The sequence below is a fragment of the Gopherus flavomarginatus genome, chromosome 7 (genome assembly GCF_025201925.1).
Source record: "Gopherus flavomarginatus isolate rGopFla2 chromosome 7, rGopFla2.mat.asm, whole genome shotgun sequence".
In the NCBI taxonomy this organism is placed as follows: Eukaryota; Metazoa; Chordata; order Testudines; family Testudinidae; genus Gopherus; species Gopherus flavomarginatus.
Window position 1 is genome coordinate 117,074,711 of NC_066623.1, and position 23,445 is coordinate 117,098,155.

Sequence of the window (23,445 nt, forward strand, 5' to 3'; positions counted from 1 at the left end):
CCCAGAACACCTCGAGCACAGGGCAAGCACTCAGAGCACACATGTGCTGTAGAACGTGTTTTTTCAAATCATACATTGTAATTGGCTTTTGCACTGCCAGCCATGCAAGAGGAAAATATCACAACTGGTCTGGACGTGGGCAAGAAAACTAGACGATCAGCAACAATGTGGGCACTCACCAGAAAGCTGATCTCAGGGGAATCCATTCTCATGTACCAGAGCACCAGCTGTCTCCTTAGAGTTCAGGAGGGAATTCCATTGCTATTCAGCATGGCCCAATATCCCAGTGCAAGGAGGGTTTCTTTAATTAGTTTGCTTGCCCCTGAAGAACGGGGCATAAGCCATACCCTAGCCAGCATTTTGGGAGCAATGGGCCCATGCTTGAATGTGGCAAATTCCGTGCTCCTGAGATAGCCCAGGACACTGATGTCCTCGTGGCAGGTCAGGGAACACACAGGCACCAGAGGTGCAAGACCCAGTATCCCATTCCCTGCTCCCTGAGCCTACTCGAGCTGGCTTGGAGCCAGTGCCCCCTAGTGGAAGTCAAACTAAATGATCTAAGTGTCCTTTCTAGACTTACAATCTGTGTTTCTATGAAAGAGAGAAAGAGGAAAGGCCCCGGCCCCTTCCCCAAACCCCTGAGCCAGCCAGCCCCTTAGACTTCCTTTATTAACCGTAAAGCACAAGTCGTGTCAGCCACTGGTCTCTGGCAGGTCAGAGAGGAGCCTGGGGCCAAGCCTGGAATATTTTACTCCTTCATGGTGTTCCAAAGGCAAGTGCTGGAATCCTTCCTATCGGACTCCCCTAATCAGCCCTGTCCCAGAGGGTCTCCAGCATCTGGGAGCAATGTTTGCACGGCTCTGCATGCCAGTACGCTGGCCACATGGTGCCAGGCCAGGTCCAGTCAGTTCCGAGAGCCCACGGCCAGCAGGGAAGCCGAGCAGCCACACACGAAACATCAAGGCTGGAGGTAGGGGACAAGGGCTCTACATTTGGGGCTGTTTCCAACTCTGTCCTTTACCCAGGACAAGTCTTTGTGCCTCTCTTAGGGCAGCAAGGGGCTGGTGTCACATCCTCCAGCTCCAGAGAAGGCCCCGTGTCCATGCGCTCAAGGGGAGACAGGCCTCCCTGCCTGTGATCTCGGCCACGCACAGCACCTAGCTGCAGCAAGGATTGGGAGAGTAGGGAGGGGCAAGAGACAGGGAGAGCCTGGCCCATTGTCTGGCCCTGCCACTGGTGTAACGCTGCACTGCAGAGACCGGCAGAGAGGGCAGCAAGCGCAGGGCAGTCCGGCCTGAGTGGACGGGGGGGCAGAAGCTGCCGTTGAGCCAGGAACCTGGCTGAAGCATACGGGGGTATCATGTTAGCCAGAACTGCCCCCAGCAAGTTCCTGCTCCAGGACAAAGGGCAGTTCCTCATCTCCACGCTGGAGCAGGCCATTTACAGCATGCCCCACACAGGGCAGAGGCCATGTCCCTCTCCTGGCCTAGACCAGCTGGCGTCCAAGTGCGGCAAGTAGGGGTGCGTTATTTACAGGGCTCCCGGCGCTGTGCTCCACTCGCCCTCAGGCCTCCTCTGCTGTGGCGTCGATGCCGGCATATGTGAAGTTCTCGAATAAGGCCATGTTCACATAGGCCTGGATGGGGAGAGAGAGTGTCAGGCCTGGGGCTGGGTTAGAGTCTCCTGGTCAGCACTCACATTCCCAGCACCCTGGTCCTGGTATCAGGACCCTGGCCTGCTCCGAGTGCTGCTGGGGTGATTCCCCCTGTCTAAGCGAACGCAGGTAGGGATGAACACCCTGTGAGTGGGGTTTGGCTTTGGGCCCCTTGGCCTGAGCTAAGGCTTGAAGCTGCTCCTCCCTTAGCCAGGAGGGGGCAGCGTTCTCCCCAGAGCCCCTTGTAGTCTGGGTCTGGAGTGCAGCTCTGCTCGGTTAGGTTCAGAACAGGGATTAGAGCAGCGCGGGGCACTGGGCAGAGTGGGACTGGCCTCCAGAACAGGGCTGTCCCCACACTACGCACCTACTCCAGCTGTGACTGTCCCCCTGCAAAGCTTCCTGGGCTCTGGCTTGGAGATGAGTCCCAGGCACGTGGCAGGGCTCAGAGCCCTGCTCCCCGGTGCCCTTCCGAGGAGAGAGGCTGCAAAGCCCCCAGAATTTGCCCAGCATCAGGGCAGTTCCCGTGTGGCACAGTCAGATTTACATCATTGCCCAGCAGCTGCCAACATGGGTCATGGCCAGGGAAAGGAGCTACAGCAGCTCTGCAATCCAGCTCGTCCTGGCCGCTGGAAGAGCGCATTAGAGCCCTGGAGTGGCAGTTACTGTGATGGGGCTGCCCCATAAGGTCACCCTTGCCTCCCCCTTGGGGGCAGCCCTGCCCCAGGGCCTGAGTACAGCGCTGAGGGAGGGAGAGAGCTGCAGACTACCTTCCTGGCCTCCAGCATCCGGATAAGTTGCATGGAGATCTGAGCAAAGGGCGGGCGCTCGTAGGGGCGGTCTCGCCAGCACTGCTTCATCAGCTCATACCTAGGAGAGAGGGCACAGCAGGGCCTGTATCAGTGCAGACAGGACATGGGGGTGGGGGAAGCACCAGCAGGGAAGGCGGCAAGTTACAGAGGCATAAGCAGGGCCGGCGCTTCCATTGAGGCGAAGTAGGCAATCGCCCAGGGTGCCAGGACTTTCGAGGGGGCGGCATTTTGCCGGGGGTGGGGGGCTGCGGCAGGCGGCTCCAATGGACCTGCCACAGTCATGCCTGCAGACGGTCCGCTGGTCCTATGCGGCTCCGGTGGACCTGCCGCAGGCACGGCTGCGGCAGCTCCACTGGAGCCATGGACCAACGGACTCTCCGCAGAAATGGCTGTGGCAGCTCCACCGGAGCCGTGGGAGTGGTGCGCGGGGCAGCGAAATGGCCGTGCGCCAAGGGCGCGAAAAACTCTAGCTCCGGTCCTGGGCATAAGCAAGCTGCAGTAGGAGGGACGAAGGCAAGGGAGCCCTACCATGGGTCATGAGTGGGGAGGCTGCTAGTTTTCCTGTTCCTAGTGCACAGGGATTACATCATGTCCCCCAATTCACCAAACAAACACAGAGGCCATGCAAAGAGGCTCTGGTTCCTGTGTGCGGCTGGTGCCCCATGGCCACAGACAAGGCTAAGCCTGTTTTCCTGGTCCCAGCAGGCCCCGCCGGGACAGACTGGGGCAGCCAGGTCCCACTTACACCTCATCATCACAGTTGCGTGGCTTCTCCATACGATATCCCTGTGGCAGTTTCTCGTAGAGCTCGGCACACGTCATCCCGCAGTAAGGAGTTCCTCCTGGGGGCAGAATGCAGCACACACACTCATAAGGACATAAGAAGAGCCAGACTGGGTCAAACCAATGGTCCATCCAGCCCAGTATCCTGTCATCCAACAGTGGCCAATGCTGGGTGCTTCAGAGGGAATGAACAGAATAGGACAACTGATCAAGTAATCCATCACTTGTCCAATTCCAGCATCTGGCAGTCAGAGGTTTAGAGGCTTCCAGTCCATGTGGTTGTGTCCCAGACCATCTTGGCTGATAGCCATTAATGGACACATCCTCCATGAACATATCTAATTTTTTTTTAAACTCAATTATACTTTTGGCCTCTACAATATCCACAGGTTTACTATGTGTTGTGTGAAGTAGTACTTCCTTATCATTGTTTTAAACCTGCATCCTAGTAATTTCATTGAGTGACCCTTGGTTCTTGTGTTATGAGAAGGAGTAAATAACACTTCCTTATTCACTTTCTCTGCACCAGTCATGATTTTATAGACCTCTATCATATCCCCCCTTAGTCATCTCTTTTCCAAGTTTAACTGTCACAGTCTTTTTAATCTCTCCTCATATGAAAGCTGTTCCATACCCCTGATCATCTTTGTTGCCCTTCTCTGTACTTTTTCCAATTCTAACATATTTTTTTTGAGATGGGGGCAACCATCTATCCCTTTCGTAGTGGTTCCTAACATTGCACATTGAGTGGATGTTTTCAGAGAATGATCCACAATGACTCCAAGATCTCTTTCTTGAGTGGTAACAGCTAATTTAGACCCCATCATTTTATATGTATAGTTGGGATTATGCTTTCTAAGGTGCATTACTTTGCATTTATAAATATTGAATTTCATCCGCCATTTTGTTGTCCAATCAGCCAGTTTTGTGTGATCCCTTTGTAACTCTTTGCAGTCTGCTTCAGACTTAGCTATCCTGAGTAATTTAGTATCATCTGCAAACTTTGCCACCTCACTCTCTACCCCTTTTTCCAGATCATTTATTAATATGTTGAACAGCACTTGTCCCAGTACAGATCCTTGCGAGACCCCACTTTTTACCTCTCTCTGGTCTGAAAACTCACCATTTATTAATACCCTTTGTGTCCTGTCTTTTAACCATTTACTGATCCATGAGAGGACCTTCAAATGCTTAATTTCCTTAAGAGCCTTTGGTGAGGGACTTTGCCAGAGGCCTTCTGAAAACCAAGTCCACTATATCCACTGGATCACTCTTGTCCACATGTTTGCTGACTCCCTCAAACAATTCTAAAGATTGGCGAGGCATGATTTCCATTTACAAAAGCCACGTTGATTCTTCCCCAACATATTGTGCTCAGTCTGATAAATCTGTTCTTTACTATAGTGTCAACCAATTTGCCTGATATTGAAGTTAGGCTTATGGGCCTGTAATTGTCAGGATCGCCTCTGGAGCCTTTTAAAAAAAATCTGCATTCTATTAGCTGCCCTCCAGTCATCTGGTGCAGAAGCTGATTTAAGCAATTGGTTACATATCACAGTTATTAGTTCTGCAATTTCATATTTGAGTTCCGTCAGGTGAATATCATCTGGTCTTAGTGACTTATCATTGTTTAATTTATCAATTTGTTCCAAAACCTTCTCTATCAATGCCTCAATCTGGGACAGTTCCTCACATCTGTCACCTAAAAAGAATGGTTCAGGTGTGGGAATCTCCCTCACATCCTCTGCTGTGAAGATCAATGCACAGAATTTATCTATCTTCTCAGCAACAGCCTTGTCTTCCTTAAGTGCTCCTTTAGCATCTCGCTTGTCCAGTGGCTCAATAACTGTTTGGCAGGCTTCCTGCTTCTGGTGTACTTTAAAAAAAATGAAGTTAGTTTTTGCTAGTTGCTCTTCATATTTGTTTTTGGCCTGCCTAATCATACATATACACTTGCCTTGCCAGAGTTTCTTTCTATTTTCCTCAGTAGGATTTGACTTCCAATTTTTAAAGTATGCCTCTAAACACCTCTTATTCTGTTGTTTACCCAGAATTTTTTTGGTCCTTTTACTGTATTTTTTTATTTGGGGTATACATAGAGTTTGAGCCTCTGTTATGGTGAGTTTAAAAAGTTTCCATGCAGCTTGCAGGCATTTCACTCTTGTGACTATTGCAGTTTGCAGGTCCCACTCCACACGCCACCCCTGTGCAGACTCTGCCATACAAAACCAGAGCTGCCCAGGCTCCAGCCACCCTCAGACCCTCACCAGTCAGATTGTGGCTGAAGCTGAACCAGCTGCCTCCCTCAAGGGGACATGCAGCGGGTGGGCTCTTCCCCCGCCTCTCTGCTCTGCCCACATGTGTCTCCCTGTGATGTTCCTTTCAGCTTCATCACTTTGGAAGACATTTGTTGCTGGTGGGTTGTGTGTTCCCTGAAGAGACCTGGACAGGCAGTGCCTGCTGGGGCCATGGCAGGAACTGGGCCAATCCTAGGGTGCTGTTGCGGGTGCCCACAGACTCAGAACCTATAGCACTGGGAATGTGTTCAACACTGGAGTTACTGTCGGGATTGGCCTGACTCGGGACAGGCTGGCTCAGGGGTTAGAGCTCCTGCATGACCATGGGCAAGTCACCTGGTCTCTCTGGCACAGATCCTCCAAGGCATGTAGCCATTGGATGTACTGAGAACCAGGTGTCTGAATGCCCTGGCAGGTCTATGCCTCTATCCCCATCTGTACCATGGGGATAAATCTGCCGCAGACGGTGCGGCGCTCAGATGCTATGGCGGGGAGACACATATGGCCAAAGAGAGAACCGTGGGTATAGCCTCCGCTCAGGTGTTGCTCAGGGCTGTGGGGCAGCCACACATTGAGAGAGGTCATTACGCTGACCTAAGCCCAGGTGTAGACGCCGCGAGGTCGATGGTGGCCCAGCGCCTGCCTCTTGAGGGAGTAGCTCTAAAGCAGTGGGAAAGCCCTTCCGTGGCTGTTGCAAGTGTCTCCAGGACAGTGCTGCAGCTGGGCTGCATGTCTACGCTATGACTCATGCACCAAGGCCCAGAGGAGACAGCTCAGTGGAGACCCTAGGCCAGCTCCTCGGCATGTGCATACTCCCTTGCCCCAATGGGTGCTTGGGTCTGAGGGATCCTCCCAGCTGGCACTGCGGTGCCATCACACCCTCCGCTGGGCAGTGCTTACGTTCCTCACTGCCTCACCCAGACAACATTTCTGACAAGAGCCAAGAGCTCCCTGACAGAGCTAAGGGAGGGAGGGCCAGGCTAGCTGGGCACACCTGTGCCATGCCCGCAGGACCCACAGGTAGAAAGGACGAACCCAGGATGAGCCGCCTGGGCCAGTACTTACCCAGGCTGACAATCTCCCACAACAGCACCCCAAAGGACCACCTGAAAGAGAGACAGCACTTGGGTCTCCAGCAGTGCCTCCCTCCCGGGCCCCCTCACCCAGTTCCTGAGGCTTGGCAGCATATCTGTCTGAGGGGCTTACTCTGGGACAGGAATGGGAGGGGCTGGGACTGCACCAGGGGAGGGGACCGGGAAGATGGAGGCACAGGAGCTAGGCTTCAGAGCTAGGACTGAGCAAGGCTAGTGCAATGGGTCCCTGGTGTAACAGGAATCCATGGCTCTGAGCACAGCGAGCCTGGACTGAGCAGGAGATGGGCTAGAGGCTGGGAACAAGGCACGGGGAAGGTGTAGGAGCAGTAGTGCCTCTGATGTCAGCAGGGAGGGGTCGGCTAACCCCCTTCTGCATTGGCAGAGGGCTAACCCAATAGACATATTTACCCCACGGACCGGGGGCAGGACTCACACATCGCTCTTGGTGGTATACACACTGTAGTTCAGGGACTCGATGGCCATCCAGCGAACTGGCAGGCGGCCCTGGGGAAAAAGACCCACTGTAATGAGCAAGGTAGTGGGGAAATGTCCCCCCCACAGTCAGGGAAAGGGGGAGTAGGAAACAGCCACTCTCAACCCAGCCAGGGGGGAGATCCAGGTTGGGTACAGGCGCCACCCACCACCGAGTGAGGAAAGCCAGGGTAGGGAACAGCTGCCCCCAATCCAGGCAGCGGGAGCCATGGGTGGAGGGGGGTTCACGGCCTTGCTGTGAACAGAAGAGATCTTGCACTAGCACAGGGGCAATTACAGTAATTGTCCCTAGAGTTGCTGGGTTGGGGCATTGCAACCTAGATCTGCCAAGGGCGCTGTAGAGAGCCCCTCACTCTGGACTCACCATAGTTTTCTTCACGTAGACCTCCTCCCCTCGGGAGAGGCCAAAGTCAGCAATCTTGGAAGCCAGGTTCTCCCCCACCAGAATGTTCCTGGCTGCCAGGTCCCTGTGAATGAACTGAGACAGCCATGGTGAGTGAGGGCTGGACCTGTGTGGCCCCTCCTGGAGACAAGCTGGCCAGCCCCAGCCTCCTATTACTCCCAGCCCTGGGATGCAGAACAGGGACCAGCTTTGGCGACAGGTGTGTGGGGGTGGGGGCGATGCAGCATTCTCCCTCTGGGACTCTGCAGCTGGGAACACGAAGGTGCCGGCGGGCCCTACCCTCGGCGCTTTGGACATGCTGAGAGACAAAGCTGTTCTGCTTCTGGTCCAGCCCCAATCCCTGGGCACATCTGGGCCCCAGCTACTGCTGAGGAAACTGATGGCTGCAGTGGATCCTGATCAGCTCTCCTGGATCCTGGGGAGTCTCCCCTGTGCCAGCTGGCTGGGCAGAGGGCAGGCAGCCAAGCTGCAGGTGGGTTCAGGGAGCCTGGCCAGGAGGCAGCAGAAAGGAGCCTGGACTCAGCAGTGGTGGCTCCAAGCCCCTGGAAGTTACCTAGGGCTGGCTGGGCTTTGGGGCAGCCCTAGGAAAAGGCAACTGAGGGCGTTTCGCATCCAGCACTGGGGAGTCATGGGGCAGCTAAATATGGGAGGATGCTTCAGCAGGGCTCAGGGGGGTGCCCAGTCCCTCGCACGCTTGGTCAGAGCATGGGTAGGTCAGCTGGCTGCCCCGGAGACCTGTGCCCAGAAGGCTGCCGGGCCAGCCACTGAGTAGCAGAGCTGCTCTCCGAGACATGGCGCCAGCTCCTCCATTCCCATGCCCCACGTGCAGAACACATCACAGCCAATCAGAACGCAGATGGGCAGGAGAGACCTATACTCATTGGCTAGTTTGCCCCAGCTCTGTGCTCTTGTTGGTGGCAAGGGACATGATGGGGGGGCGTGGTAACGCTGCCTCGCTGCCATGTCACTGGGTCACAGAGCGGTAGCTATGGCTGGGGTGTTTCAGGGAGAGCCTGGTGCCAGACGCCTCAGCTCCTGGTTCTGATACACAGCTGTGCAGTCACTGGCACCCCTCCCATGCTCCTGCACACGCACCCACGTGGCTATCACGGCGGCTGGCTGTGGCAGAGCTTGGCACGGGCTCAGAGCAGGCAGGGCAGGGGAGGGGACACACCTGCTTCTCGCTTAGATACTGCATTCCCTTGGCCACGTCGGAAGCAAACTGGAGGAGCTGCTGGGACGTGAGGGTAGATGCTGTCCCATGCTCCTTCGCGAAGGCCGGGTCAGTCTCTAGGACTCGGCTTTTCCGGAGGAAATCGAGCAGGTTCCCATAGGGAGCGTACTCAATAGCAATGTACAGGTAGCCTGAGGGACAAAGGAGGGAGACAGGCCCTCAACATCCTGCAGTGGGTAGGGTGGGCAGGACTTTGCCCAGAGCAGAGAGGAGGGCAGCAAAGCGGGATGGAGAGAAGTGCAGGGACCCCAGGAACAGCAGGGAAAAAAGCCTGGCCCAGCCCACACAGAGCAGCGGGGGGCAGGGGTAGCTCCCACCTTTGTTCTCACAGGCTCCCAGCAGGTTGATGATATTGGGGTGGTGCCCCAGTTTGCACAGCACCTCCAGTTCCCCCGCAAAGTCCCGGTGGTCATTCTCTGAGGCAAACTCTGAAACAAGCAGGAACAAACGCTGCAATCCAGGGGCCCAGGCCACAGACACCCTCCTGTCCCCAGCCACCCCGTCTGCAGTCCCAGGCCCGAGACATCCTCCCGTCACCATCCCCCCCTCTGCAGTCCCAGGGCGAGACTCCCATCCCCAGCCACCCCTTCTGCAGTCTCAGGCCTGAGACATCCTCCCGTCACCATCCATCCCCTTCTGCAGTCCCAGGGCAAGACTCCCATCCCCAGCCACCCCTTCTGCAGTCCCAGGCCCGAGACATCCTCCTGTCACCATCCATCCCCTTCTGCAGTCCCAGGCACGAGACTCCCATCCCCAGCCACCCCTTCTGCAGTCCCAGGCCTGAGACATCCTCCCGTCACCATCCCCCCCTCTGCAGTCCCAGAGCGAGACTCCCATCCCCAGCCACCCCTTCTGCAGTCCCAGGCTTGAGACATCCTCCTGTCACCATCCCCCCTCTGCAGTCCCAGGGCGAGACTCCCATCCCCAGCCACCCCTTCTGCAGTCCCAGGCCCGAGACGTCCTCCCGTCACCATCCATCCCCTTCTGCAGTCCCAGGGTGAGACTCCCATCCCCAGCCACCCCTTCTGCAGTCCCAGGCCCGAGACACCCTCCCGTCACCATCCATCCTCCTCTGCAGTCCCAGGCGTGAGACTCCCATCCCCAGCCACCCCTTCTGCAGTCCCAGGCCTGAGACATCCTCCCGTCACCATCCCCCCCCTGCAGTCCCAGAGCGAGACTCCCATCCCCAGCCACCCCTTCTGCAGTCCCAGGCACGAGACATCCTCCCGTCACCATCCATCCCCTTCTGCAGTCCCAGGCCCGAGACTCCCATCCCCAGCCACCCCTTCTGCAGTCCCAGGCACGAGACTCCCATCCCCAGCCACCCCTTCTGCAGTCCCAGGCCCAGGGCGGGTGCAAGGATGTTTAGTGCCCTAGGCGAAACTTCCACCTTGCGCCCCCCACCCCCGAGCCCTGTGGCAGCTCTCTGCCCCCCCACCACCCTAAGATGCCCTCCCCAGGGCAGATCTCCCCGGGCCCTGTGGCAGGTCCCCCCGGCCCGGGGAGCCGTGCAGCAGCTCCCTGCCCCAGCTCACCTCTGCTCTGCCTCCTCCCTGAGTGTGCCACCCCTGCTCCACTTCTCCCGCTTGCCAGGCTTATGGCGCCAAACAGCTGATTGGCGCCACAAGCCTGGGAGGGAGAGTAGCAGAGCGGGATGGCGTGCTCAGGGGAGGAGGCGGAGCAGAAGTGAGCTTGGTTCCCCTGTGTGCGGCACCCCCTCATTACTTGCTGCAGGCGGCCCTCCCTGTGTCCCCCTGCCCCAGGTCCCTCGGCCTAAATGCTGACAACGATCAGGGTGGCCGAAGATCCGGCCACCGCGGTCGCCGCCGAAGGACCCGAAATGCCTCCCTCCAAAAGCTAGCACCCTAGGCGACTGCCTACGTCACCTAATAGGTTGCACCAACCCTGCCCAGGCCCGAGACACCCTCCCATCACCACCCATCCCCCTCTGCAGTCCCAGGCCTGAGGCGTTGGTCCCCAGCCACCCCACTCTGCAGTTCCAAGCACAAGGCTCCCGTCCCCAGCCACCCCATTCTGCAGTCGCAGGCCCTAGACACCCGTCCCCAGTCACCCTCTGCTGGCACTGCAGTCCCAGGCCTGAGGTTCCTGTCCACAGCCACCCCCCTCTGCCATCCTGAGGTACCTCCTCCACCCCATGGCCAGGTGTGGCTCTTAAAACAAAGCAACTGGCACCACACCCCCCACAGGCGCAAACCACCAGCACTGGCTCACATCCCCCTTGGCACCCTCTTGGGTGGGTGAAAACCTCCATCACCCGCCCCCGAGACACTCTCCCACGTGGGTACAAACCTTCAGAACTGCCCTCCCCCCCACCCCCCGTGGGTGCAAACCACCAGAAACCCTCTCCCCTGAGGTGCTGTCCTGGGTGTGTGCAAACCCCCATCACCCACCCACTCCTGAGAAATCCTCTCGGGTGGGCAAAAACCATTGGCACCCCCCCAGATGTCCACGCTATTCCCATTCAGATAGTGTTTGGGGGACACACATTGGGCACTTCTTGGATTTGAACTTGGGCCCCACGGAGCCCAGACGTGGGGCCTTCAGGCAGCCTTGTGAGCTCTGGTGTCTGCCCAGTATCTCAGCTGCTTGAGGCTGAGTCTGTCCCAGTACCTGGAGCAAACTCTGACTTGGCCCTGGGGCCCAGCTCAGGATGCAGGGATCTCTGCCAGGATGTGTACATTGTCCTTAACCCCCTTGCCATTCCTGGGCCCCAAGCAGGTGCCGGCTCACTCACCTTTCAGCATCTTGATGGCTGCATTCATTTTCAGGCCGTCCTTTTTGATCATTGCCCTGATGACCTGCCCGAAGTTCCCCTCTCCAATCATATCCTCAAATTTGATGTCCTCCCACTCCAGGATGGGGTAGCTGAGGGGCTCAGGCTGAGGCTTTGGCCGGCGGGTCAGGGTCAGGGTCCCTGAGTTGAATTGCAGGATGGTCTCTTCCCCCTAATAAACAGGTAAGGGGAAAGTTAAAGATTCCTGGTCCCCAAGGAACCCAACACCGTGGTTTGAGCAGGGCTGGGGGTGATGGTGTGTGTGCGTGAGGCATGCTTCACGCTGCCCATGGTGCACTAGGATTAGAGGTCGGGCTGGCACATGGGGACTCAGGGAGCTTGGCTGCGGGTTTGATGAGGCAGAGGCAGCATTACTCACTGAGCCAGATTGGTAGGTGAAGGTCCGGCGCCGGTGAAAAAAATTCTTCTTGATAAGGAAAAGTGCCAAGAGGGCAAAAAGGATGGTGAGGCAGGTGACAGACACGGAGCCGATGATGGCCAGGAGCAGCTGCTGGTCTATTCCCGAAGGCTGCATGTCCTGGCTTTTCAGTCTGGGCACCTCGCTGAAGGCACCTGCAAGGAGGGAGGGGAACAGAGGGCTCATGGCTGTGCCCAGCTCAAGGTGTCAAATGTGCCAGCTCCAGCCCAATGTATCTCTTTGCACTGCTACATGCACTGGGAAAACCCCTCTCCTCCTTGGCTGAATATGGTCCTGCAGCCCAATAGCAAAGGCCATGCAGCAAAGTGGCTGCAGCTGACCCTGGCATTTCAGGGCTCTGCAGTTCATCTGCCCCAGGCATCACACTGCACGACTGGAGCCATGACAGCACCTTCCCGACCCTGATGCCTGCAGCTTATTTGCACCCACACATACACTGATTTGCACACATGTTGCATGTTCCCCACACTGCACTGAAATGAACGATGTTCTGGAAAGGGCATTTTACTCCCCTTCAGTTTCTGCCCTTCCCTGCCCCCCAACTCCACTGACTTATTATTTCCCCCGTCTTCTCTCTCACACCATTCTCCTCCCCTCCTTGCTCTTTTTCATCTTCAGTTTCTCTCTCGTGCCCATTTCTACCTGCCCTGTGCTCCCCACACCAAAGACAATGTTCCAGCCCCAGGAGCTTTGCTGTCTCCATGCACCACAGCAGTGCTGCTGGGAGCAGCTCTCCTGTGGGCTCGCAACTGATGTGGGGGTCAGTGCCCGAGCCGCTCAGTGGGTCACACACCAGCCAAGAGGTGGTTACTGGTGACACTCTGGGGCACAGCACATCACCCACTAACTAGGCTTTTTGCAGGGCTGGACACAGAGCCAAGACTCCAAAGGAGCCTCCCAAGGGGCCTGTGTGTGGGGTGCCAGCTGGGCTGGGGCTGCCCTGACAATATGGCTCCGTGTGGGAGAGGAGGGAATGGATACTGGTGCCAGGCCTCCAGCTGGGGTAGGTCAGCAGAGCAGCCAGGATGGAGGGGGACTGCATACTCCACTCAGTTCAGTTCTTTCCTGTTGCATCTCTGAAATAACCCACTTACCGTCCCCCAGGGTCTCTGCCTTCACAGGCTCACTCCACTCCCCAGGCACATGGGAGTTCGCTCGGACCCGGAACTGGTACCATGTGCTGGCGTTGAGGCCTGGGATGGTCTTCGTGGTCTCCCCACCGCTGTCCGTGTCAACCCACTGAGGCTCACTGGCCCCACCCAGCTGCTGCAGCTCCACAATGTACTTACTGACACCCCCGTTGGGATACTCAGGGGCCTGCCAGGTGAGTTTGACGATAGTGTCCGTGAGGGGCTCTGCGTGGAGAGACCTGGGGGAGGATGGGCCTGGGATGAGGAGAGGAGGGAAATCAGCACCACAGGTAAAATCTCCAGGGTGTGAAGCACTGGGCCTGGCTGCACCCAGCCCCCAGCCTCAGCCACAGCAAAGGAGACTCCCTGGGCTGTGCAGGGCATGGGACCATGGGAAGGACATATGTACATGTGGGAGGGGGTGACAATCAATGGGCCACAGCAGAATAAACAGAGAAGGAAGAACAGTGGGATCACCCCCAAGACAAGTCCCCCCTTGACCTCTGCTGCAGAGGGGCATGGTCGGAGCCGCGCCCCTGTCCCCAGGGCTGGCGAAGAGGGGCAATGAGGTGGGAGTCTTGACTCCAGTTTGATTTTACTGCTGAGGCTATAGACAGAGCAGACTGAGGGCTGCCTGGCTGGGAAATGCCAAGGCTGCATTTTTTAAATTCACACATGCCCACATACACACGCGACGATGGGTCTGCGGCATCAAGAGGTGCAATCCCTGACCAATGGAGCTGGGCTGGGGAAAGCCCCTAGGCTAGGCATGGTTATTCTGGCAAAAGTGTGCCTTTGCCAGTAGAGCCTATTTCGCAGGGAGGAGCTGGAGGAAGCCACAAGTTAAGGACTCAGTCGCTCGGACATAGGTCAGGGGTTTGTTACAGGAGTGGGTGGGTGAGATTCTGAGGCCTGCGTTGTGCAGGAGGTCAGATTAGAAGATCATATTGGTCCCTTCTGACGTTAAAGTCTATTGCAGACAACTTTTTATTTCAGAAAGTTGAAAAAGCTACTGGGGGGGAAGCTGTTCTAGACTTGATTTTAACAAATAGGGAGGAACTTGTTGAGAATTTGAAAGTAGAAGGAAGCTTGGGTGAAAGTGATCATGAAATCATAGAGTTTGCAATTCTAAGGAAGGGTAGAAGGGAGTACAGCAGAATAGAGACAATGGATTTCAGGAAGGCGGATTTTGCTAAGCTCAGAGAGCTGATAGGTAAGGTCCCATGGGAATCAAGACTGAGGGGAAAAACAACTGAGGAGAGTTGGCAGTTTTTCAAAGGGACGCTATTAAGGGCCCAAAAGCAAGCTATTCCGATGGGTAGAAAAGATAGAAAATGTGACAAAAGACCACCTTGGCTTAACCACGAGATCTTGCGTGACCTACAAAATAAAAAGGCGTCATATAAAAAATGGAAACTAGGTCAGATCACGAAGGATGAATATAGGCAAATAACACAGGAATGCAGAGGCAAGATTAGAAAGGCAAAGGCACAAAATGAGCTCCAACTAGCTATGGGAATAAAGGGAAACAAGAAGACTTTCATTAGAAGCAAGAGGAAGACCAAGGACAGGGTAGGCCCACTGCTCAGTGAGGAAGGGGAAACAGTAATGGGAGACTTGGAAAAGGCAGAGATGCTTAATGACTTCTTTGTTTCGGTCTTCACTGAGAAGTCTGAAGGAATGTCTAATATAGTGAATGCTCATGGGAAGAGGGTAGGTTTAGAAGATAAAATAAAAAAAGAGCAAGTAAAAAATCACTTAGAAAAGTTAGATGCCTGCAAGTCACCAGGGCCTGATTAAATGCATCCTAGAATACTCAAGGAGTTAATAGAGGAGGTATCTGAGCCTCTAGCTATTATCTTTGGGAAATCATGGGAGACGGGGAAGATTCCAGAAGACTGGAGGGGGGCAAATATAGTGCCCATCTATAAAAAGGGAAATAAAAACAACCCAGGAAACTACAGACCAGTTAGTTTAACTTCTGTGCCAGGGAAGATAATGGAGCAGGTAATTAAAGAAATCATCTGCCAACACTTGGAAGGTGGTAAGGTGATAGGGAATAGCCAGCATGGATTTGTAAAGAACAAATCATGTCAAACTAATCTGATAGCATTCTTTGACAGGATAACGAGCCTTGTGGATAAGGGAGAAGCGGTGGATGTGATATACCTAGACTTTAGTAAGGCATTTGATATGGTCTCGCATGATATTCTTATAGATAAACTAGGGAAGTACAATTTAGATGGGGCTACTATAAGGTGGGTGCATAACTGGCTGGATAACCGTACTCAGAGAGTAGTTATTAATGGCTCCCAATCCTGCTGGAAAGGTATAACAAGTGGGGTTCTGCAGGGGTCTGTTTTGGGACCGGCTCTGTTCAATATCTTCATCAACGATTTAGATGTTGGCATAGAAAGTACGCTTATTAAGTTTGCGGACGATACCAAACTGGGAGGGATTGCAACTGCTTTGGAGGACAGGGTCAAAATTCAAAATGATCTGGACAAATTGGAGAAATGGTCTGAGGTAAACAGGATGAAGTTCAATAAAGATAAATGCAAAGTGCTCCACTTAGGAAGGAACAATCAATTTCACACATACAGAATGGGAAGAGACTGTCTAGGAAGGAGTATGGCAGAAAGGGATCTAGGGGTTATAGTAGACCACAAGCTTAATATGAGTCAACAGTGTGATACTGTTGCTAAAAAAGCAAATGTGATTCTGGGATGCATTAACAGGTGTGTTGTAAACAAGACATGAGAAGTCATTCTTCCGCTTTACTCTGCGCTGGTTAGGCCTCAACTGGAGTATTGTGTCCAGTTCTGGGCACTGCATTTCAAGAAAGATGTGGAGAAATTGGACAGGGTCCAGAGAAGAGCAACAAGAATGATTAAAGGTCTTGAGAACATGACCTATGAAGGAATTGGGTTTGTTTAGTTTAGAAAAGAGAAGACTGAGAGGGGACATGATAGCAGTTTTCAGGTATCTAAAAGGGTGTCATCAGGAGGAGGGAGAAAACTTGTTCACCTTAGCCTCCAATGATAGAACAAGAAGCAATGGGCTTAAACTGCAGCAAGGGAGATTTAGGTTGGACATTAGGAAAAAGTTCCTAACTGTCAGGGTAGTTAAACACTGGAATAGATTGCCTAGGGAAGTTGTGGAATCTCCATCTCTGGAGATATTTAAGAGTAGGTTAGATAAATGTCTATCAGGGATGGTCTAGACAGTATTTGGTCCTGCCAGGAGGGCAGGGGACTGGACTCGATGACCTCTCGAGGTCCCTTCCAGTCCTAGAGTCTATGAGTCTATGAGTCTAAGCTCTACCGGCAAGAGTGCAGTGTGGCTGGTATAAGCTGTGTCCATGCTAGGAGCACCACTGCAAGAACTGTACTGGCAAAGCACACCTAGTGTAGACGTGGCCTCAGCCTCATCTTTCTAGTCACCGCTCTTTGTCTGCACTAAATGGCAGGGCTCCCTGGAGCACTATCAGCCCTTCTCAGATACTCCCAACTTGCAGTGCAGGGCTGAACCCTCAGGGCAGCGGGATGCAGTGCGCAGAACCAGCTACAGGAGATAGAGTGCTGAGCATCAGCTGGACAAGCAAAGCACCACATGTTTGGGTGAGCAATGGCTGCCATCCTGAATCAGCACCAACGCTAAACAGTTAGGAGGGATGGGACAGAGGAGGAGGCAGGGTCTAGTGGATGCTGACCAATGCCTCCCTTTACCCAACCGTGGTATGGGACAGGACTCACAAGTTAATCAATGGCTGGTCATTTTTAAATTAACATTTTAATTTCTTTCTTCAGCACCCCAGAAAGAGAGGAATGAGCAGGCTGGGTTGGGCCTGAGGTCTGTGTAGCCTACTCTCCTGTCTCTGACCATAGCCAGCCCAGGAGCTTCAGAGGACACTGTAAAAACCCCACTGCAGGCACATGTGGGATAGTGTGCCCTCCGTGAAGGACTCAGCCTGCTCCCTAACTGTCAGCGATTGGCTTAAGCCCCAAAGCAGGGTTTTGTTTCCCTTCCAAAAACCCTTTTATACATTAACTGTAATACCTGTGCATATTACTGATAGCCATAGAAATGTCCAACCCCTCTTTGAATCTTCCTGTATTCTTGGCCTCAATGTCATCCAGTGCCCGTGAGTTCCACAGTCTAATTACAGTATCCCAAAGTCATGCTGAATTTGGTGATTGTGCCCCCTGGAGGTGACAGTTACTTGACAGCAGGAGGGTTAACCTCTCCAAAGCACAGTTAGCTGAAATCAGAGAGTAGTATCTCCAGTTCTGCACATGCCCTGGGGACAACTTGCTGCAGTTTATTTTAAGTGAGGTGACTTGTATAAAAGTCCCTTCCCCAAACAACAGGGAGATTCGGTGACCCAAAGACAAACTGCATCCGTCCTGCTTGGTACTTAAAGTGCCTACACAGGGAACAAATATTTAATAATAGGGTCTTCAGTGTAGCAGAGAAAGGTCCAACTAACACAATCCAATGGCTGGAAGTTGAAGCTAGACAAATTTAGACTGGAAATAAGTTCTAAATTTTTACTGGTGAGAGTAATTAACCATTGGAACAATTTACCAAAGGTTGTGATGGATTCTCCTTAACTGACAATTTTTAAATCAAAATGGGATGTTTTGTTCTAGGAATTATTGTGGGGCAGGTCTCTGCCCTGTGCTGTACAGCTCAGACTAGATGATCACAATGGTCCCCTCTGGTGTATCTCCAAGGAAGTTGGTGCAGTGGCACCTGGGAAGAATTGAGCTGTTGTGTCTGCAAAGAATCGAACTGGGGATGGTCAGTGCTATAATTTTAGTCCTAATAAATGACACAATGCTAAGGAACCGCAGCAATTTCAGCCACAAGTTACTGGGCTTGATGCAGGAATCACCGGTGAAATTCCATGGCCTGTGTTATCTATTATTTCATAGAACCAGGGGGTTAGAAGGGACCACAAGGGTCACCTAGTCTAACCCCCTGCCACGGTGCAGGATTTGTATTACAGTAGCAATCTGGGATAGTGGCCTGACTGCTCTATTGCTTTACACACAGAGGCCAAGCAGTAGCCATGGAACAGGGGACTATGCAGCAGTAAGCCACTCTGGGCCAAACAATTGTGGAAGAAAGAAAAGGAGACCGTGTTTCCCTCCTCAGGCAATCGGCCTAGGGAGTCATGGCTGCAGGGGCAGAGTGACATACAGAGCTGAACTGAAAGAGGTGCTGGATAATACTCTAGTTTTATGCCTAATAACACTGGCAACTAGATACTAAGGGCTGGTCTGCACTGAGAACTTAATCAGCCCAGCTACATCTCTTAGGGGCCTGTCAATCTAGCTACCACCTACGCTGATGGGAGAGCCCCTCCGTAGGCACTACCTGTACTGACACTGGAGCGCTGCACCTCTGCCGCTGGGGCGGTTCACGTGCGGCCATACCCAAGACAAGAGAAAGAGCCTCATGCTTCAAGATACCAGCTGACCCCTACAAGGGCCAGGAAAGGTTTCTCCCCTCCCCATGTCAGGGTAAGCTATTTACCTGTGCACGACTGTACCATGAGCCAGGTGCATCATGGGTTTTTTTGCCTCTTTCTGAGGCATCAGGTATTGGCCATAGTCCCTGAAATAAGCAGGCAGAATTGCCCAATGGACCAGTAGTCTGATCTTGTGTGGCAAATTCTATGGATCGGATCCCCAGCCAGGGTATCTCCATTCACTTCAATGGGACCATGCTGATCTACGCCAGCTGCAGAGCTGGCCCCATGTCCCTGTGACAGACAGTTCCCTCCCTTTGCTCCTGACAGTGCTGGTTCTGCAGGGCAGGAGGGGCTGTTGGTTACCTACCTTTGCTGTTGATCATGACCTTGTAGAGGTCAGATGGAGGGCCCAGGCTGGTGCAGTGATAGACCAACACTTCCAGGCCATACTCCTTGTTGAACTCCAGGTTAGGGATGCGGGCAGCGTGCACAAACATGGAGGTTATATTAATCTCACGGACAAGCACTTTTGCTGAGTCCAAGAGACGTACAACGAACCCATTTGCTGGCTCGTAGTTATTTGGCAAGTTCCAATTAACATGAAGCGTGTTCTTCCCCTCTACGGACCAGCCTTCGATCACAGGCTTGGCTGTGGGTTCTGTTAGAGACACAAGGTGAGTGAGGTAATATCTTTATTGGACCAATGCCTGTGAAAACCAGACAGAAAATTCACCTTGGGGCCAGTCCTCTCTCTCCTCCTGAAGGAATACACAGGACCTCATGCTGCCACTCTAGGCTCCAGGGCCTGGAAGAACCCTACACTTGTATCAAGCCCTGATGCTGAGGAGGTTGAGAATGCCCCAATAAATTCAGACTAGATTCAGCATGGGCCCAGACTCTCAGATCAGCTAGAACAGAGTTGATTAAATCAGAGAAATTCCAAGAAAACTGGGATTGGGCTAGGATGAACTGGACTGGACAGGATTAAATCTCATTGGATTGGTTCAGAGCAGGGTTAATTAGGTGAGATTCATGGAACAAATGGCTTGTGAATTAAACCACACGTGTACAGAGCCCAGGACAACAGGGCCTGATCCCTGTTTGGAAGCTGTAGACACTGGTGCGGTATAAATCAATAACCAATGGATGAATCCCCCCAGCTCTAGTCCTGGTGGCTCTTGGAGAGGGCAGGCCCAGGCACACCCACTCTGTAGTATTTTTATTCGGGGGATTCCTTTCCTGTCTGTCCCCAGTCCCTGCCAGGCACTCACCTTGACACTCTGTCACCATGACCGCCTGTGGCCCCATGGCACCTTCCCCTTTGTCACCAGGGCGAGTCAGCTGCACCTTGACCAGGTAGGCCGTGACTGGCCGTAGGTTCATGAGTGTGATGTTTTCACTGTTGTCAACTGTTGATTACAAAGGATCCTGTTAAACCAAAGCCACGTGACCAGCAGCCTTGTTCTGTGCTGTGACACAGCTTCCTCCCAGAGCCCATCGCAGGCTGAGCACTGGCAGCAGGATGTCCCTGGCTGGCCTGCTGCCTCTTCCCTCCCTGGGCCCAGCTGTTAGCAATATGCAACAAGGACCTGCTGGATCCCAGCATCTCAGCCCTAGCCCATCCCCGCCTGCTATTCAGCCTGCTTTTGCTTCTCCAGTTAGACCATTCCCAGTGGGACTTAGGATTTCCCCTGGTGCTATGAGAATGCGCTGTTTGGCAAAGCTAGTGCTTGGAGTGCCCGACGCTCAGTGTCTTGGGGCTGGAGCTCAGAACAGAATCTGGGTCAGCACCAGCCCTGCTTCTAGAACAAGAAGCTCTTCACAGAGCAGCACATTGGATTCTGGTCATGGTGCTGCCAGGCCTCCCCTCCAGACAGCCATGCCCCACCCTGTGCCCAGGAAAGCCCTGATTGCACCCTCAGCCTTGCACAGATCGAACATGCTCCCTGCAACGTCACACACTCTGCTTTCTCCTAAAGGCCCCTGCAGAGATTCCCTGTGATGTGGCAGCCAGGGCAAGGCAGAGTGGGATTAGAGCTGGAGACAGGGGAGGGGACCTCATGGGACTGCTGAGGAAAATGGCGAGGGGAGAACTGGCTGAGCGAAGCCCTCACCTGCCCTATCCTTCCCCGGCTAGGGTTGGAGTTTCTGGAGCATGGGTTCTTGGCCCATGTCCAACCAGGCACCTTGACAGTGGTGTCTGAGCCACTGCTGCTGTCATGATGTGGCATCACCTGTCAATCTCTACGCAGCAACAGGTTCTGCTGGTTTTCACTCAGCCTGAGAGAGTCTCCACAGGCTTTACTGACAAGCTAGCTCAGAAGCAGCAGCAGCTGGCTTAGGCCTCCCTGGGGTAGGACTTTCCCTGTTGTAAAATCAATCGTGGCCAAATTTGAGCATGACACCAAAATCGGAGCAGTAGCAAATACAGGGAGGGAAGCATCATGGCAGAGAGACGTGAGGAATCAGTCCTGCAGGCAGTGGGGCAAGAGGCAGAGCCGCTGCCCTGTGACTTTGATCCTGCCCCAAATGTCCGTTGCAAGCTGATTCCCTTACCCACAATGGATGACCAAGGTGAGGTGTTGTCCTTAGGCTTGTAGAGCAGTTTGATGGAGGTGACTGGGCCGTCACCAGAGAATCCATCCACTGGGGAAACCACAAGCTGCCGACTCTGCTTGGCCAGCAGCCGGGGGGGCCTCAGTGGCACTGGAGGGACTGTAGGCAAAGAACAGAACCAACATCAATAAACCCAACACAACTGTTTATGTTTAACACGGACACTTGGCTACACTGACCTGCTGGTCAGCCCTAGCACATCGCCCGTGCTAGTCTCATACTAACCCTTTCCGTGGTAGTCTAGGGGGAACCCCGTGATCCCAGAGTCTCTGCTGTCAGAACCGTGATGAGACATGCCCTCATCCCACTGATGGAGAGGCTAACACGGGTCCCTGCACTCAGGCAGTGCCAGCTAGGCGCACATGCAGAATCTGCTCCACTTGGAGAATGGGAGCTTAAAAAGGCAACAATGCTACTGCGAGTGATGGTGGGGGGATTGCCCAGGAGGACAGGCTGCTGGGGACTGCCAGTGAGCTCCAGTAGCCAGGGGAGCCTGGCCGGGGGAGTGGCTGTCCTTTCCTCCCACCCCACCCTTGTCTGGGGGCAGACTGACACCTGACATGGGCCAGGGGCCCTGGAATGCGGCTCCCCACTAATCAGTGGTGAGGCCTGGGGAATGTCACCAGGGACTAGAGGGAATTGGACTCATAAGGGACCACAGGAGTGAACTGAACTGCCAGGAGCAGTGAGATTGCCCAGAGGGGACCCAGGGGCAAGAGAGGGATAGATTCTATGGCCAAGGCCAGGCTGAGGGTCAGCCAGCTACAAGCAAACCATGCTGGTTCCTGTAACCATGACAATGCCAATTGCTCCCCAGAAGTAGAGGGCAGCTCCGAACCTCCCTCGTGCTGAGCTCAGGCCCAGGGAGCCTGCCTTGGCCTGCGGGGAGATGGATGTCTTAGGCAGTAGAGACTTCACCTCTCTCTAGTTCAAGGGTTCTCAAACTGGGGGTCGGGGCCCCTCAGGGGGCCACGGGGTTATTACAGGGTGGGGTCATGAGTTGCCAGCCTCCACCCTAAACCTGGCTTTGCCTCCAGTATTTATAATGGTGTTAAATAGATATAAAAAAGTGTTTTTAATTGATAAGAAGGGGGTTGCGCTCAGAGGCTTGCTGTGTGAAAGGGGTCAGCAGTACAAAAGTTTGAGAACCACTACGCTAGTTGCTCTTGTAAACAGAGTCTGAATGAGCTCTCCCCTGATCTAGTGGTGAGGTGTGGAAAAGGACTTCAGGAGTTGATTTAGTTTACATGGGCACACCCACCCTGCCTAGGTGCTTAGCATGATGGATTGCTTGCCCAAATGATCACTTGCGGCTGGTGCTGGATCCCCAGCCTCCTTGTTATTGGGGCAGGAGTAATAAAGGGTTGTTATCCTTGTTGTGTGAACTGAGGGAAGCAGAACTGTACCTGGCATACCCTGATGGAGGGACTCACCCTCAACTAAAGGCATTCACTAGGCAGGGGACATGGGAATCTCTAGATATTGAACCGGGCCTTTGTTTCTGCCAACTTGGGCTGGTAGAAGGGTCACATTCTCAAACATCCCATCAGTTCCCTCCTCTCCCCTCCCCTCCCCTTCTCACCTTTGACATTGACCTTGACTCTCCTGCTGTCCTGTCCCCCACTGGTGGAAACTCTGCACTCCCAGAGGCCTGTGTCTGCCTTGGTGAGCATTGGCACCAGGAACTCAGATGTGGTTTTGTCTGTTTCCATGATGGCTTTAATTGACTAGGTGGGAGAGAGAAGCTGCAGTTACCCCTCCGAGGGCCACAGGCACCAAGCACAGCCAGATGGGTAGAACAGAGATGGGTAGGACAGAGGGATGCTGCTCAGGATCCAGGCCCGAGCAGGCTCACGTTAAGGTCTGCAGCCATGGTGCACTAGATGGGGCTGCACGGACCTAGGGATTTGGGGTAAATACCAGCTTGGAGACTGAGGAACCTGAGGGCAGCTGGATCTAGTCACACAGAGCCCTGGCAGGGTGGAGTGGTGCACAGAGAGCAGGGGCAGGGAAGGCACAGAGAGCCTTTCCTGGGCAGAGTGGGGGGAGGCTACAAGGAGCCCCGGAAGAATGGGACTGGGGCGGGGAAGCACAGGGAGCCTTGGTGGGACAGGACTAGGGGGGCAGCACAGGAAGTCTTGGTGGGATGGACCTAGGGGGTGGGGGGCAGCACAGGAAGCCCCAGCGGGTTGGGACTGTGGGGGCCAGCACAGGGAGCCCC

General features: G+C 54.1%; 1 protein-coding gene across 3 annotated transcripts in view; it reads right to left on the bottom strand.

Moving 5' to 3' along the window:
- Nucleotides 1–651: 651 nt before the first annotated feature.
- The window catches only part of TIE1 (tyrosine kinase with immunoglobulin like and EGF like domains 1), a 44,017-nt gene continuing 21,223 nt past the window's right edge, over nt 652–23,445 (bottom strand). For 2 of the 3 annotated variants that reach the window (XM_050961109.1, XM_050961110.1), the window contains 15 exons: nt 22,807–22,951; nt 21,165–21,323; nt 19,880–20,017; nt 18,976–19,266; nt 13,094–13,384; nt 11,940–12,133; nt 11,522–11,732; nt 9,084–9,194; nt 8,707–8,897; nt 7,494–7,607; nt 7,071–7,141; nt 6,609–6,649; nt 3,209–3,305; nt 2,422–2,521; nt 652–1,636 (listed from right to left, as the gene is read on the bottom strand). In XM_050961109.1, the coding sequence (XP_050817066.1) occupies nt 1,565–1,636; nt 2,422–2,521; nt 3,209–3,305; nt 6,609–6,649; nt 7,071–7,141; nt 7,494–7,607; nt 8,707–8,897; nt 9,084–9,194; nt 11,522–11,732; nt 11,940–12,133; nt 13,094–13,384; nt 18,976–19,266; nt 19,880–20,017; nt 21,165–21,323; nt 22,807–22,951 (2,226 nt within the window). In that variant the 3' untranslated portion in view covers nt 652–1,564. The remainder of the gene's footprint in view (nt 1,637–2,421; nt 2,522–3,208; nt 3,306–6,608; nt 6,650–7,070; nt 7,142–7,493; nt 7,608–8,706; nt 8,898–9,083; nt 9,195–11,521; nt 11,733–11,939; nt 12,134–13,093; nt 13,385–18,975; nt 19,267–19,879; nt 20,018–21,164; nt 21,324–22,806; nt 22,952–23,445) is intronic. The other variant, XM_050961112.1, reaches the window with a different exon arrangement.